The sequence below is a fragment of the Nerophis ophidion genome, linkage group LG25, assembly GCF_033978795.1.
Source record: "Nerophis ophidion isolate RoL-2023_Sa linkage group LG25, RoL_Noph_v1.0, whole genome shotgun sequence".
Classification (NCBI taxonomy): domain Eukaryota; kingdom Metazoa; phylum Chordata; class Actinopteri; order Syngnathiformes; family Syngnathidae; genus Nerophis; species Nerophis ophidion.
In genome coordinates, this window is record NC_084635.1 from 28,518,207 (window position 1) to 28,535,995 (window position 17,789).

Here is a 17,789-nt window from a genome sequence, read left to right on the forward strand (position 1 = left end):
CCAAATATCCCCCATAGTTGGGAACTGTATTTTTGGAATTTTGCCTATCGTTCATAATCTTTATGAGAAACACGATGGATGTTATTTTTTTTTGCATTCTAGATAATAAATAAATGTGATCAAAAGTCCCTTGCAATGGAGCCTAAGGGAGTCGCTTTATTCTGCCTCTAAAGCCCTAAAAAAAAAAATCCAAAGACCTTTTATTTACATGATGTCAGTAAATATGTGATGTACTAACGGGCACATTTATAATAACATTTAATATTTACGTATTTCGATCATTTTAAGCGTAAGCAGCGCATTAATCTAAAAAAACGTTAAATTTTTAGAATGTTCATATATTACCATCTAGATCAGGAGTAGGGAAGCTATGGCTCTAGAGCCAGATGTGGCTCTTTTGATGACTGCATCTGGCTCTCGGATAAATCTGAGCTGACATTGCTTAACAGGATAAGTAATGAATAATTCCACTTGTAATCACAGTGTTAAAAACAACGTTCAAAATATAAAACATTCTCATGCATTTTTATGTTCAAGAAGTTGCGTTAATGGTAAGAAGTAATTTATTTATAATTGGTTAGTGTGGGGCTTGCCCTCCTGTGGGTTCTTCAGACCACCAAGAGCCTGTTTTAGGGTTCCAATATTGTTTTATTTTATTTTTCTCTCAGTTGCTTTACAGCAATTGTCTTTTTCTCTTTCGTCCTCACTCGCGCTCTGGCTCCAGCCCCAACCCTGTCTCTCCTCCTGGCTGCTGCTTATAACAGAGCGACAGGTGATTAGATAAAAAGGCCCAGGTGGGCCATCTACGCACCTGTCGTTGATTTCGAGGCCGGTCCTGGCAACATCGCGCTTTGCTGCAGGCCCGCAGGCCACGCCCCATCAACAGTTAGCTTCAGAATAACAATGTTATTACAAAGAATGAGAGACTTATTATACTCTGGAAATGTTGGTCTTACTTAAAAAAATGCACGCGTTTAGTTGTGTTCAGTGTTAAAAAAAAATTATATGGCTCTTAGGGAAATACATTTTAAAATATTTGGATTCTTGGCTCTCGCAGCCAAAAAGGTTACCGACCCCTGATCTAGATGAAGAATGACCATAATTTTCCCAAATAAATCGTCTTTTCGTGTCGTTCTCGCCATTTTCCGGATCCTAAATGGCTTTCAAAGTGTATCAACTTGTCAGAATATGTCCTCAGACTTCTTTAGGTGATATGTACGATTTATGATCTACAATTAACTTCCAGAAAGCGAGGAAACACCGCTTTAGTTGTGTCATGTCTGAGATCATGTTTTGTTTAAGTTATGTCCTGTTTGGTTTTTGGACTCTTTTTAGTTCCTGCTTTTTCACTCCCTTGTCTTGTTTCCGTGGTTACCCATTAGTGTCACCTGTCATGTCACGCACCTCATTTGTTTTGACTCACGCACCTGTTCAAACACCACAGTATTATTTAAGCCACAGTTGCCAGGTAGTCAGCCTGGGGACATCACCCTCTATCACCCTCTACCCACCCTTGCTCTATGCCGATGATCCCAACCCATTTCTCGTTCAAAGTAAGTTTTTTGTTATTCATGCCATAGTGCTAGTTTTTTGTTTTCATAGTAAAGTTTTTATACCTCCTCTGTGAGCGCTTTTCGTTTGTTCCTTTTTTATGAATACAATTAAAATGTCATTACCTTCACGTCGTGTCCGGTCCAATCGCTTTGCACCACGGGAAAACAAACTGCACCCAAGTCCACGTCATGACAAGTTGATTATGTCAAAATTGTACACAGGCTTGTGATCATGGCGCCGCTATAAATAGTTAATATGCGTTAGCGCTTATAATAACAATATCACTAATACTTGGTTAATATTGAAGTCATTAAATATAGAGTAAATGGAGTAATGTTGGCTGTTTTTAAATGTTTATTTATTTGATTTTTGGGGGGAAAATAGAGGACTTCCCATTGGCTCTGCGGTAAGCGGTGTCATGATCCGCTCTTCGGATCATGGCATATTCTGGTTTTGGTTCAGTTTTGTATCTCGTCTGGTTATTTGACTCCCTTAGTTCCCGGTGGCACTTCCTGTTTTGTTCCGTTTCCATAGTTACCTATTTTTGTCACCTGCCTTGTTTTTCACACGCACCCTGCTTTTTGATTATCCCTTCTATTTAAGCTTGTTTTTCATTCGTTTTCGGATTCTCATTTGCTATCCCATGCAAAGGGTGACGTCACTCTTCCCGCATTGTGGTAAAGACTTTTCGTGTTCATTAGCTTCCACGCTATTCTTTTGTTTGCTTGTCCCTAGTTTACAGGCTAGCGCTTTTTGTTCCTTCTAGCTCCCACGCTAGTTCGGTTGGTTTGTGTCTAGTGCCGTTGTGCCAGTATTTCTGCAATTAGTTTGTTTTTGTAGTTAGGAATAAATCATCATTCCTACCTTCACACTGTGTTCCATTCCGCTGCATCCAAGAGAGAACAAAACCTCACCACGATGCCACCCAAGCGTCACAAGCGGACTTTTATTTATGCTTATTTTCAAGTAAGAATGCATGAGAGAAAAATCCATCCTTTGTCATGTCTTTCATAATGATTGCGAACGACAGGCCAATTTCCCCAACAAGTGCCATTCCCCTTTAACCTTTTCCTTTTTAAAAAGTTAAAGTACCAATGATTGTCACACACACACTAGGTGTGGCGAAATTATTCTCTGCATTTGACCCATCACCCTTGATCACCCCCTGGGAAGTGAGGGGAGCAGTCAGCAGCAACAGTGGGTGACCGTAAGTGAGGATAGGAATCATTTTTGATAATTTAACCCCCAATTCCAACCCTTTCTGTCACTGTGGTTCAATGGGTCCCATTTTTTTGTAGTCATTGGTAGGACTCGGCTTGGGTTTGAACTTACAACCTACCGATCTCAGGGCGGACACTCTAACCGCACTCTTACGCTAAATTACTATGAAAGTAACTGATATATTGTCAACCTGTTTACATAATGTATCGCCTTGTAATTAGCATATGCATTGTAATTTATCAATATTCATCATCGTTGTGGGAGCACGTGTTTGGGTTATATTTAGCACGTTTGAAAAGGACCTACAACAGGGGCGTCACTAGACCTAATACTGTACTGGGGCACACCTGGGGCACAAATAATTCATGTGAGCGTGCAAAGCGCGCAAGCAAAAACATTTTTAGCACTTATTTATCATAAAAAATACATAAATAGTGCTTTAAACTATGAAATCATATCAGATTATGTTGTATGGATCTTTGATTAACCACCTGAAATTAACTAATGCATTTGACCTACTTGTGCACTTTTTTACCCCAGACTTCTAAACTGCTACTGGTAAAAGCAAAAAGGAAGAGCAATTAATCTTTTTCAAATATATATTGCAGTAATCATCTGCAAATTTAACATCTACAAAAGTAAAACAAAAAATAAAGCACCCTTAAATCTCTGGGTTCTTTTATATTATTTAATTTCTATTTATGGCAATGTGGCTAATCCTATTTCAGATACACAAAACTATAAAATATACACAAAACAATCACTCTGGACAGACATGGAAATATTACAGTAACTGTTATACAGTTGACCAGTGGTTCCCAACCGCTGGGTCATGACATAAAAGTGGATTGTGTGTCATTTTCAGTGAGTCGCAGTCAGATGTGTGCATGGAAAAAAAAAAAAAGTTTACGTAGAAAAAAATCAAATTGTGGCAACAAAACCAGATATTTTTAGCCATTTTTCTAGTGACTAGTAGTGAGTATTTTAGCAAAAGGCAAACCGACTAACAAGTTGGAGGAGGACTCAGGACAGACATGGAAATATATATTTTTTAAATCTAAATGGGGCAACAAAACCCGATATTTTTGGCCATCTTTCTGAAAACAAATACAGAAATGTTACTATTTTTTCTGGAAACAAAACCAGATGCTTTAGCTGTAGCCATTTTTCTGGTGACAAAACAAGATTATTTTAGTCAAAGTCGCACCGATTAACAAGACAAGTCTACTGTGCTATTTTTCTGTGAAATAAACTTGAATGATTTAAAAATTTGGCTGAAGACTTGATGATATGGAAAAATGTTTTTCTTCCTGAAGATAAACCATTTGAGAAGCACTCAACTCACACATGCTTACTCCAAATCATCATTGATGCAGAACCAGCAGACAATAACCAACATTATGTTTCATGTTCATTGGAAATTCCCCCGACAGCTCGTACAGCAAATGAATATGTTTGTCTTGATACAAGGAATAACGTTAGCTAACTTAGCATCAACTTAAGACAATGATGTTGCCTAGCTAGCTAGGACTTCACTTACATCTCTCATTCCTCGCTGCTTCTTCCCTGCTGCGGGCGAATAACTTTCTTAAATCCATCTAGGAGTTACAGTTTGAGTCAAATCAAAATCAAAATATTGTAATTAACAAATTGTTGTAGGCTAACGTTACCTACCTCACGCAGTGATTCGCACCCCCCCCCTCTCTCTCTCTCTCTCGCTCTCAACCGAAGTCTTGATCTACACGTGAATAAATTACCATATTAAGTAGCCATGTGCTCATTGTTTCGTACAGTGAATACAGTAGCAATCAATTACCATACTAAGTAGTATGTGCGCTGTTGTCTATGTTATGTAGACTTAAAACTCTGAAGCGTTTTTTTTTATTGGTGAAATTTTTACTGGGGCACTGCAGATCAACAGCGGGGCATTGTGCCCCAGTGAAATATGTCTGGCGACGCCCCTGACCTACAAACTGTCATGGCTGTGTTGAGTGTGCGCGTTGTAAAGACAGACGATGGACAGAGAATCCTCCATCCAACGTGTACATTTCAACATATTTGGATGGTCAGAAATAAAAAAGGACAGCACGATGGTAGAAGGGTTAGTGCGTCTGCCTCACAATACGAAGGTCCTGAGTAGTCCTGGGTTCAAACCCGGGCTCGGGATCTTTCTGTGTGGAGTTTGCATGTTCTCCCCGTGACTACGTGGGTTCCCTCCGGGTACTCCGGCTTCCTCCCACTTCCAAAGACATGATTGGCAACACTAAATTGGCCCTAGTGTGTGAATGTGGTCGGTCCATCAATCAATCAATGTTTATTTATATAGCCCTAAATCACCAGTGTCTCAAAGGGCCCCCCAGGGGACCGAATGCAATGGATGTCGAACGGGTCTAACATGAAATTGTGAAAATCCAATCCTTAGTGGATCCAACATATCCGTGAGAGTCCAGTCCAAAGTGGATCTAATATAGTAGCGAGAGTCCCATTCAAAGTGGAGCCAACAGGGTTTGATTACATGCACAGATTTCTCTGACGCTGCCACAGAAAGACGTGTTTTCTGCCACTCCTTCTTTGTTAAATTTTGTCCACCAAACATTTTATACTGTGCATGAATGCACAAATGTGTGCTTTGTTGATGTTATTGACTTGTTGGAGTGCTAATCAGGCATGTTTGATCAACCCATGACCACAAGCTAATTGATTCTAACATGCTATGTAGGCTACCTGTTATTTTGATTGATTGATTGATACTTTTATTAGTAGATTGCACAGTTCAGTACATATTCCCTACAATTGACCACTAAATGGTAACACCCGAATAAGTTTTTCAACTTGTTAAAGTCGGGGTCCATGTTAATCAATTCATTGTACAGTCATCACACAGGTTAATCATCTGGTATATACAATGAATTATTTACATTATTAACAATCCGGGGGGTGGGATGAGGAGCTTTGGTTGATATCAGTACTTTAGTCATCAACGATTGCATCAGTATGTACATATTGTATCATTATGCCTCATTTGTAGCTATATTTGAGCTGAATTAATTTCCTTTACTTATGTCCTTTGTCTCATGACACATTATCTGTATGTAAAATTGGCTGCATTTCTCATATTAGTTTGTGTGCCATGTTATTCCAGACCACAGCAAACGTTACCCAGCTGAAGAAAGCCGACCGTTCCTTAAACTTAGACACATACGTCTATACCTTTGGCCATTCTGAGTCAGTCATTACCAGAATGCTGTCAGAAGCCTCCATTTAACTTTTTTTTTTTCAATATTGCAAAATTGTGTAGAATAAAAGTTAAAATACATTTCTGTCAATGAAGATTTGCGTCAGTATAGTAGGCTAATATAGCTAATTGGGGTGGCATAGCTCGGTTGGTTCAGTGGCCGTGCCAGCAACTTGAGGTTTGCAGGTTCGATTCCCGCTTCCGCCATCCTAGTCACTGCTGTTGTGTCCTTGGGCAAGACACTTTACCCACCAGCTCCCAGTGCCGCACACACTGGTTTAAATGTAACTTAGATATTGGGTTTCACTATGTAAAGCGCTTTGAGTCACTCGAGAAAAGCGCTATATAAATATAATTCACTTCACTTCAGTAATTCAGACCTTCATTATAAGGCTTTTAATTTTTTGCGGCTCCACACAGATTTTTTTTTTGTACATTTGGTCCAATGGCTCTTTCAGCATTTTGGGTTGCCGACCCCTGTCCTAAGGGCCTTATCTACTAAGGGTTTGTGCATACTTGCCAACCGTCCAGGATTTTCCGGGAGACTCCCGAAATTCAGCGCCTCTCCCGAAAACCTCCCGGGACAAATTTTCTCCCGAAAATCTCCCGAAATTCAGACGGAGCTGGAGGCCACGCCCACTCCAGCTCCATGACAACCTGACTCAATGTTGTGACCCTCTTAAACAGGACAATACTGCCATCTACTGTACATAGAATAGAATGTCTGTTCTGGAGCCCACAGTAAAGTAACTTCATCACGTCGCCTGGTTATTGACTCCCACCCAATATTTACACCGTCGACGAGCAAAATGAAGAAATACGCTTGCAAGTTCCAGAACGATTGGAAACAAGAATTTCAGTTTATCCAGGAGAGTTCGAAGGGGAAGGGGTATGTTGCCTGTAAATTTTGTAGAACAGACTTCTCCATTGAACACGGTGAACGGATATACTCTGTCATGAACGGTCAGTCAGCAAAGCACAAAGCGTCCGCATCGCAGCATCGTTCACAACCCAGTATAATGGCCCACCTTGCAAAATGGAGACCCGATGGTGTATCTTATGCTGAGACAAATGGCTATGCTGATAGCAGTAACATCCCGTTCTCATTTGCGGATGTCTACAACAAATCCGTGAAGGATATTTTCCCGGATTCGGATATCGCTCGCCAATACGAAAATGGCAGAACAAAGGTTACTCAAAAAGTGAAAGGTAAGTGTTGTTGTTTTTTAGTAACCAGCAAGCACAGTACAGTTTGTAGAACAACTGTGTTTTTATTAGTGTGTATTTGATAGGTGCCGTCTGAAATTCAACTATTTCTTTTATTTATATATATTTTAAAATAAATATATGTAGCTAGAATTCACTTAAAGTCAAGTATTTTCATACTATATATGAAATATATAATAATACTGGAGTAGGTGAATTATACGCCACCCCTCTTAACCACGCCTCCCGCCCCAACCACGCCTCCGCCCCACCCCCCACTCCCCAACCTCCCGAAATCGGAGGTCTCAAGGTTGGCAAGTACGGGTTTGTGTGTACTAAAAGACGTGCAAACTTTATAGCAGATCATCTAAACCTGTGCACAGAGATTTGCGTCTCTGAGGTGATTAGAATAAGGAGCGCGACCCATTTAGCGTATCTGTTTTCATGAATATGTTGTACATATGCTGCACAATACTGGGAGGATGAGACGCAAATATAATCATTGAGCAAGCGCAATGTGATTATCAAGGCTGTAGCGCTATTTTGCATCTTTATTCATAATGTCTCAGAATTACGCCCAAACTGATACGGTTGCACATAAAGCTGTGAGAAAAGATGTGCTCATGCTGCAAGGACAGACGATGGACAGATAATCCTCCGTCCATGTAAGTGTGTCAACATATTTGGACTGTAATGAATAAAAATCGTTAGGCAAATGGTAGTACATCACATAACATCCAGCATGTACGTTATCCATTGCACTCCCAATAACTCAATCCACATTCATTTGCTAAAATTTGCTCAACACATTTAATATGAATGGTTACTTGAAACAACTTAAGAAAACCTACATAATTACATAACGAAAAAAAATTTAGGGTTATTTTTTTTCCTCTGAAAAGGATCTTTGAGTGTCCCGTACAGTACTACATCAATTTGATGAATTATCCATCCATCCATTTTCTACCGCTTATTCCCTTCGGGTTTACGGGGGGGCGCTGGCGCCTATCTCAGCTACAATCGGGCGGAAGGCGGGGTACACCCTGGACAAGTCGCCACCTCATCACAGGGCCAACACAGATAAACAGACAACATTCACACTCACATTCACACACTAGGGCCAATTTAGTGTTGCCAATCAACCTATCCCCAGGTGCATGTCTTTGGGGGTGGGAGGAAGCCGGAGTACCCGGAGGGAACCCACGCATTCACGGGGAGAACATGCAAACTCCACACAGGAAGATCCCGAGCCCGGGATTGAACCCAGGACTGCTCAGGATCTTCGTATTGTGAGGCAGACGCACTAACCCCTCTGCCACCGGGAAGCCCCTTGATGAATTATTATTTGAATTTTTATACAAGAATTATATTTATTATGTAGGTTGTAATGTTCTAACGTTCTAATGCAGGGGTCAGCAGCACACTCTGGAGCCACATGCGGCTCTTGAGCAGCGCCCTAGTGGCTCCATGGAGCTTTTTCAAAAATGTATGGAAATGGAAAAAAAACAAAGGGTGAAAAATATATTTTTTGTTGTAATATGGTTTCTGTAGGAGGAAAAATATGACACAAACCTTCCCAATTGTTAGAACTACCACTGTTTGATATGTTTGTGTTTATGCTTCACCGATGAGAGTATTTGGTGAGCGCCGTTTTGTCCTACTAATTTCAGAGGCCCTTGAACTCACCGTTGTGAACTGTGACTCAACAGTTTGTTTACACGTATAACTTTCTCCGACGCTGCCACAGAAAAAACTTGTTTCATGCCACTTCTTCTTTGTCTCATTTTGTCCACCAAGCGTTTTATATTGTGCGTGAATGCACAAAGATGAGCTTTGTATATTATTGACTTGTTATGGAGTGTTAATCAGGCATATTTGGTCACGACATGACTGCAAGTTAAACATTTAGGCTAGCTGTACATACATATTGCATCATTATGCCTCGTCTGTAGGTATATTTGAGCTCATTTAATTTCCTTTACTTATGTCGTCTGTGTGTTTCGTTTAATTTCCATGTTTCATGACACATTATCTGTATGGAATAGTGGCAGCATTTCTGAGTGTGCCATGTTGTTCCAGACCACAGTATATGTTAACCAGCTTCCAAAGATTGTAATAAATTAATTAGAAGAAGACAGCCTTCTGTTCCCTTTAACTTGGAAAGGCACATCTATAACTTTGGCCATTCTAAGACAGTCATTTCTTGGAGTTCTCTCACCCTCTAAGAAAGTTTTACTAATGTTTTCCAATGTTATAAAAATGTGTAGAATAAATATTACATTTCAACATTTCGGTCAACGAAGATTTGCGTCAGCCTGCAACTCATTTTGATAGTCGGCATATATAGCTAATTAGCCACTTACATCATGTGTTGCCATCATTATAACACTTATATAAGTCTTCTAAATTTTGCGACTCCAGACGGATTAATTTTTTTGTATTTTTGGTCCTATATGACTCTTTCAACATTTTGGGTTGCAGACCCCTGTTCTAATGGATCTGTATGTATTTGTGTATGCCGAATATCAGTGTAAGAATAACAATTTTCTTTTCAGTAATGCAGGTTGCTGCTGGGCAACGAACAACGATGCAAAAACAAATTGGACAGGCCAGGCCCATTTGGACCTCAGTACTCGGTCTGACACCAAAGATTTTAACAGCTGTCCTGTAACTACCACGGTTTCCTCACTAAGGTAAAGAGCTATTATTTTCAACTCAGAGATTCTCAGTCATGCTTTTGTTGAAGACAAAAAGGATGACTGGCAGTCATCCATTATCTGTTGAAAACGTTTCACCTTAAATCCAAAAGGCTTCTTCAGTTTTACTTGTTGAGTCTCCTTATTCATGATTCTGGTGAGTGTCTCTTTGGGGTGGTGGTAGGGTTGCAACCGTTTCTTTTAAAAACTAAATTGTCCCGTATATATAAACAAATATGAGCTGTAAAGGGACGTACATTATAACGTATTTATATTACAGTGAAATTGAAAGATATATGTAAAAAACACAGACTTTCTTTCAAACGATAACAGCTTCACCAAAGTCTGCTACAGGTTAAGCCAATGGATGCCAGCGTGATTGATCGCTCGCCTTTCAAACTCATTGTAGATCGACTTTTCTGGCATCTGTTCGTTTTTCCTTGGATGCTGTCACTATGCCTCAATGTACCTTGGTAGCATTAATTAGTAATAATTAGCATTTGTAGCATATTTACATTTTCCTGAAGGAATCAATAAAGTACTATCTTTAAAGGGGTTCTAATATGAGAAATAAACATTTCTTACCCGTTTCTACCTGTTTTTGTCTATTTCTGGATTAAATCTCTCTAATTTTGAATAAAGCAATTAAGGCATGGCGCAAATACTAATAAAACAATCTAGCCTTCTTCAAAACATACTCCAAATGAGCCGTTGCGTATTTTGCCTTAGTCACGTCAGCTTATTGCTCCATATACAGGTGCTGGTCATATTATTAGAATATCATGAAAAAGTTGATTTATTTCATTAATTCAATTTCGAAAGTCAAACTTGTAGAATGTATATATTCATTCCAAACAGACTGATACTTTAAAGAAGGAGGGCAAGACACAAAAGGTCATTGCCAAAGAGGTTGGATGTTCCCAGAGCTCTGTGTCCAAGCACATTAATAGAGAGGTGAAGGGAAGACAAAGATGTGGTAGAAAAAAGTGTACAGGCAATGGGATAACCGCGCCCTGGAGAGGATTGTCAAACAAAACCGATTCAAAAATGTGGGGGAGATCCACAAAGAGTGGACTGCAGCTGGAGTCAGTGCTTCAAGAACCACCACGCAACGACGTATGCAAGATATGGGCTTCAGCTGTCGCATTCCTTGTGTAAAGCCACTCTTGAATAAGAGACAACGTCAAAAGCGTCTCGCCTGGGCTCAAGACAAAAAGGACTGGACTGCTGCTGAGTGGTCCAAAGTTATGTTTTCAGATGAAAGTACATTTTGTATCTCCTTTGGAAATCTAGGTCCCAGAGTCTGGAGGAAGACAGGAGAGGCACAGAATCCCCGTTGCCTGAAGTCCAGTGTCCAATTTCCACAATCCGTAATGGTCTGGGGTGCCATGTCATCTGCTGGTGTTGGTCCACTGTGTTTCCTGAGGTCTAGGGTCAATGCAGCAGTCTACCAGGAAGTTTTAGAACACTTTATGCTGCCTGCCGCAGACCAATTTTATGGAGGTGAAGATTTCATTTTCCAACATGACTTGGCACCTGCACACAGTGCCAAATCTACCAGTACCTGGTTTAAGGACAATGGTATCCCTGTTCTTGATTGGCCTGCAAACTCACCTGACCTTAACCCCATAGAAAAACTATGGGGTATTGTGAAGCGGAAGATGCGAGATGCCAGACCCAACAATGCTGAAGAGCTGAAGGCCACTATTAAATCAACCTGGGCTCTCATAACACCTGAGGAGTGCAACAGACTGGTGGACTCCATGCAACGCCGTATTGCTGCAGCAATTCAGGCAAAAGGAGCTGCAACTAAGTATTGATTGCCATACATGCTGAAACTTTCCATGTTCATACTTTTCAGTTGGCCCACATTTCAAAAAAATATTTTTTGGTACTAGTCGTAACTAATATTGTAATTTTCTGAGATACTGATTTTGGGATTTTCAGTAATTGTCAGTGCTAATCATCAAAATTTAAAGAAATAAACATTTCTAATATATCACTATGTGTGTAATGAATTGATATAGTATGTAAGTTTCACGTTCTGAATATAATTACTGAAATAAATCAACTTTTTCATGATATTCTAATAATATGAACAGCACCTGTATGGTAGAGGTTTACCTGAAGAGCTTGGTTAGTTGTAGTCAAAAAGATCATTCTATATGTATCCTTTTACTGTGGGGCAGACTAGCTCATACATGCAGATGCATTCTCTGCTGTTGCCATTTTTGATAATAATAAAACAGCGTGTACTTCTAACTTAAATCAGTCAGTAGACTCGATATGTAGTGGTCTGCCCGATGGACTTAGCCACACCACAAAAGAGAGACAGAGTCCGACTGTTTGAGTGGATCTCCTTCTCCACCAAGGCAGCCAAAAGCCCAACAAGGTGTCAGCAGGCCACCAGCCTGAGGCACCAATGAGAGATCTAAACGAGAACCAATCATTAATGGACTCAAATGAAAATCAGTTTTTGTTCAAAATCAATCACATAATAACAATATTGGTAACTACATTCATTGCAATTGCTGGAGAAAGAAATCTGCAACAAGCTTACATGCGTAATTCTAAATTTATTTTAATAACAGATTGTTTTTTTCTATATATATAAATATATCGTCAAAATATGTTCAAAGATGTGCATAATCAAGGTATTCTGTTATTCCAATTCCAATTTTAACCGTATAACAACATTGGGTTTTTTGCCTCTATCTGCAGTAGATATTTTGTACCGAAGTGGCTTAGGTCAGAAATTGGCATTGGTCCACGGTCTTTGAACCCTGGAAGGGGTGAATGTAATGGAAGATTTCTGTCCTAAATGTGTTTTGGGTAACGTTCACCTAGATACATTGGGAAGGACACAACATAAGAGGTCAAAGCACCCTGACCAAGTGCGAGTTCTGTTGTGGGGTGATAGTTGAACATTGGACAGTTACATAAGTTGTTATGCCAAAATCAGGCCAACATGGAGTGTATAAATAACAAGGGAAGACGCTCTTATTAATTCCTTCACGAGGCTGCACCATCTTTCGTCTTGGAAGACACTGTCTGTTAACATATCGATTCAATCCAACTTTGTACTATCTGATTGTGAGTAATTAAAACTGTTGTAACAAACTCTCTAGTGTTCCTGTTTAAGATTCAGACTTTTCGACTACATAAAATTGTCTACCACTAACAGGATGAGGCCGCGGGTTAAATCCCGGACATTTCTACTACAGAAGCACTAAAAACTACAACATGGTTGAAGAGTAGAAGACGCAGTCGAAGGGGTCTTGGCCTGGAGAGGACTTTCGCACATAAATAAGACCACGCACGAATTGGTGCATACTGAAGAGACAGTCAGAAAGTGGCTTGAAGATTGTTTGTAAGACAAAATCTTTGCAAAATTTGGACCAAAGCTCATTCATCATATCGTATGTAGACCACAAGGAAGTGTTTTAAATACATATATTTAAAACCAAATCGTAATAAGACCCCTTAAAGTTTAATTTAAAGTCTCTGCTTTCTTTTTGTTATTAACACAATCATTTCTTATTCTCAAAACACCAGTTGTTTATCTAAGTTGTTGAACATAATTATTGTGTGTCCAGCTTTATGACAAATTACCACAATAAAGCATAAAGACAATAATTACAGCTTTTAAGTGAAGCTCTGCATCATAAATAAAGCACAATTTAAATTTTGCCAGTCATATTAATAAAACACAAATATCTCACGCCTCTTTTTGTCAAGGTACCTGTAATTGTCACACTGATGAAAGTTGAAAGCCTGCTCTATCATAACACTAGACACTGAATGAATACTCTTTTAAGTTAAGCAGGACGTACATTTATCAAAGAAAGATGTTTACTTTTATTTTGTTAAATCAAGCAGGAAATAATTCTATTTCAGTAAAAAATGTTTTTGTTCTGTAAATGTATTAATTTTGCACAACAGAATAATTATTGAAAAAAGACTCTTCACCAAAAATATACAACTAAAGAAGCCTACTGAGGAAAGGTTAAACATCTTCAACAAACAAGAAGTGTCCAGTTGCCTTGATTCAGTCTTTGCAGCTAAAATAAATTACAAACCTCGTTTCCATATGAGTTGCGAAATTGTGTTAGATGTAAATATAAACGGAATACAACGATTTACAAATCTTTTTCAACCCATATTCAGTTGAATATGCTACAAAGACAACATATTTGATGTTCAAACTGATCAACATTTTTTTGTTGTTGCAAATAATCATTAACTATAGAATTTGATGCCAGCAAGTGACAAAGAAGTTGGGAAAGGTGGCAATAAATGCTGATAAAGTTGAGGAATGCTCATCAAACATCAAACATAAAACAAAGCATAAAATATGACAGCGGAGACCCCGGACTGTTGAACAACTAAATCTCTACATAAAACAAGAATGGGAAGGAATTCCACTTTCAAAGCTTCAACAATTGGTTTCTTCAGTTCCCAAACGTATATTGAGTGTTGTTAAAAGAAAAGGTGATATAACACGGTGGTGAAAAATGCCCTTTCCCAACTACTTTGGCACGTGTTGCAGCCATGAATTTCTAAGTTAATTATTATTTGCAAAAAAAAAATAAAGTTTATGAGTTTGAACATCAAATATCTTGTCTTTGTAGTGCATTCAATTGAATATAGGTTGGAAAGAATTTGCAAATCATTGTATTCAGTTTTTATTTACCTCTAACACAATTTCCCAACTCATATGGAAACGGGGTTTGTAAATATAAATTGTAATCACCTGTGTCTGTTTATACATTTTTCTGCAGGGTGCGCCAGAACTGTTTTTCAGAGATTCATCTTTTGGCTTATGATCCAGATGGAGATAATGTGAAGTGTCGCTTAGTTGCTGATGTTGCAGTTCATGCTAACATTACTCTGAATACGGTAATTATTGAAGATAAAGTGTCAAAATAACCACATAAATCCTGGATAAAAGATTGCAAACACAATTTTAAAATAATATCCTGAATGGTAAAGATCTCCTCTGTTTTCTGTGTTCATCCAGTCTACCTGCACACTGGACAAAACAGGGGAGGTCAGTGCTGGTGTCTATGTGTTTGAGTTGATGCTTGAGGACTTCCCCACAAAAAACCTTAATTTATCCTACGCAAATGGAACTTCTACATATTGGGAGAGCTCTAATGACAATTCACCACCACTCTGCAGCCTAAAACTGCAGTTTCTATTAGAAGGTAAGTAATTCATTACATTATACAACTTAAAATGAGTTGAATTTAAGCAGTAGGGAGAAGGTACGGTCAAAACCTCATTGGCATATATCATTAAAATAAAAATATAGAATGTGAGCTAGAAAAGCCAGAACAAGAGAAGCTCAGCCCTGGTGGAGTGCTTAGAAAGTACGAACTGAAAAGACCATCTCAGATTGACGGTCTCAAAGCATGACGGATTAGTAAAACTGGAAGTAATTCAAAAAGGTATTTATGGTATGTCTGGTAATGATATCAATCAATCAATCAATCAATGTTTATTTATATAGCCCTAAATCACAAATGTCTCAAAGGACTGTACAAACCACTACGAATACGACATCCTCGGAAGAACCCACATAAGGGCAAGGAAAACTCACACCCAGTGGGCAGGGAGAATTCACATCCAGTGGGACGCCAGTGACAATGCTGACTATGAGAACCTTGGAGAGGACCTCATATGTGGGCAACCCCCCAGGGGACCGAAAGCAATGGATGTCAAGTGGGTTTAACATGATACCGTGAAAGTTCAATCCATAGTGGCTCCAACACAGCCGCAAGAGTTCAATTTAAAGCGGATCCAAGACAGCAGCGAGAGTCCCGTCCACAGGAAACCATCCCAAGCGGAGTCGGATCAGCAGCGTAGAGATGTCCCCAACCGATACACAGGCGAGCGGTCCATCCTGGGTCCCGGCGAGCAGTCCATCCTTGGTCCCGACGAGCGGTCCATCCTGGGTCCCGACTCTGAACAGCCAGTACTTCATCCATGGCCAACAGAGCGGACCCCCTCCACAAGGGAGGGGGGGACAGAGGAGAAAAAGAAAAGAAGCGGCAGATCAACTGGTCTAAAAAGGAGGTCTATTTAAAGGCTAGAGTATACAAGTGAGTTTTAAGGTGAGACTTAAATGCTTCTACTGAGGTAGCATCTCGAACTGTTACCGGGAGGGCATTCCAGAGTACTGGAGCCCGAACGGAAAACGCACTATAGCCTGCAGACTTTTTTTGGGCTTTAGGAATCACTAATAAGCCGGAGTCCTTTGAACGCAGATTTCTTGTCGGGACATATGGTACAATACAATCGACAAGATAGGATGGAGCTAGACCGTGTAGTATTTTATATGTAAGTAGTAAAACCTTAAAGTCACATCTTAGTCATATGTCTTAGTCAGGTAAATATTGAACGCATATGTATTGCGTTGACCTGCCAGCCACAGAGCTGAACATCATCACAACTGCAAGTGAAATAATTTCTAACCGAGACACTGGTGAAGTCTGCAGAACTAAAACAAATCCATATCAAAGGAACAGATACAGACTCAGGAACTGGGACCAGTCTTTGCTTTACGCGGAGACTACAACCAGGACAAACCTGGGCACACACGGATGCAGGAAGAGATTACGAGTGAGGACAACTGATATTCATGGGTTTAAGGAACTTTATTGTCTTACCAGAACACATAGAAGGTGGGGGACAGCAAAGATGACCAGAACTTGGTCTTTGAAGGAAATTTAGGCTACGGATAAAAACAATTTTGCCATAGATGTGTCTGTTTGCTGTACTCAAGACACAGACGAGCTGGTGGTGAGGAGACACAGGTTGGAGCAATATTAGGGCTTCATGATGATTAGCAGCAAAGATGGGACTTAGTCATCAGATATAAACGGCAAAAAGGCCATTCACTTTTTCGTCAAACTTGAAATCCAGCATGATACCAGGAGAAAGCATTAGAACTAAAAAGCAGCAGAATTATCAATCAACACAACATTATCCAATGTATGTCAGAGTTGTTGCAGTAATGTACCAATGAAGAATTCAGTTCATTTGTTAAAGTTGCAAAAATGCTTTGGGTCCTTGTTTCAGTCCTCTCACCATTGCCAGTCTGCGAACTTGGTCATGTGCTGCCCAAATACTTGTACCCTACACCCAAACATGGCGACGTGCTTCATGCCACGGTGGGACACACATTCATGCTTCATGCAGAAGCGCAGGCGCACCATGCCACGTAGGTTTTGCTCTGGAGTATAACAAACCTGAGATCTACAAACCCCGTTTCCATATGAGTTGGGAAATTGTGTTAGATGTAAATATAAACGGAATGCAATGATTTGCAAATCCGTTTCAACCCATATTCAGTTGAATGCACTACAAAGACAAGATATTTGATGTTCAAACTCATAAACTTTTTTTTTTTTGCAAATAATAATTAACTTTGAATTTCATGGCTGCAACACTTACCAAAGTAGTTGGGAAAGGGCATGTTCACCACTGTGTTACATCACCTTTTCTTTTAACAACAGTCAATAAACGTTTGAGAACTGCGGAAACTAATTGTTGAAGCTTTGAAAGTGGAATTCTTTACCATTCTTGCTTGATGTACAGTTTAAGTTGTTCAACAGTCCGGGGTCTTCTTGTCGTATTTTACGTATCATAATGCGCCACACATTTTCGATGGGAGACATGTCTGGACTGCAGGCGGGCCAGGAAAGTACCCGCATTCTTTTACTACAAAGCCACGCTGTTGTAACATGTGGCTTGGCATTGTTTTGCTGAAATAAGCAGGGGCGTCCATGATAACATTGTTTGTAAGACAACATATGTTGCTCCAAAACCTGTATGGACCATTCAGCATTAATGGTGCCCTCACAGATGTGTAA

At 39.7% G+C, this 17,789-nt stretch overlaps 1 protein-coding gene across 1 annotated transcript in view; it reads left to right on the forward strand.

The window, feature by feature from the left end:
* The window catches only part of LOC133543150 (uncharacterized), a 50,339-nt gene that overhangs the window by 5,216 nt on the left and 27,334 nt on the right, over nt 1–17,789 (forward strand). Inside the window, exons 3-6 of the mRNA XM_061887637.1 lie at nt 9,772–9,909; nt 14,694–14,811; nt 14,933–15,119; nt 16,996–17,137. Of these exons, the coding sequence (XP_061743621.1) occupies nt 9,772–9,909; nt 14,694–14,811; nt 14,933–15,119; nt 16,996–17,137 (585 nt within the window). The remainder of the gene's footprint in view (nt 1–9,771; nt 9,910–14,693; nt 14,812–14,932; nt 15,120–16,995; nt 17,138–17,789) is intronic.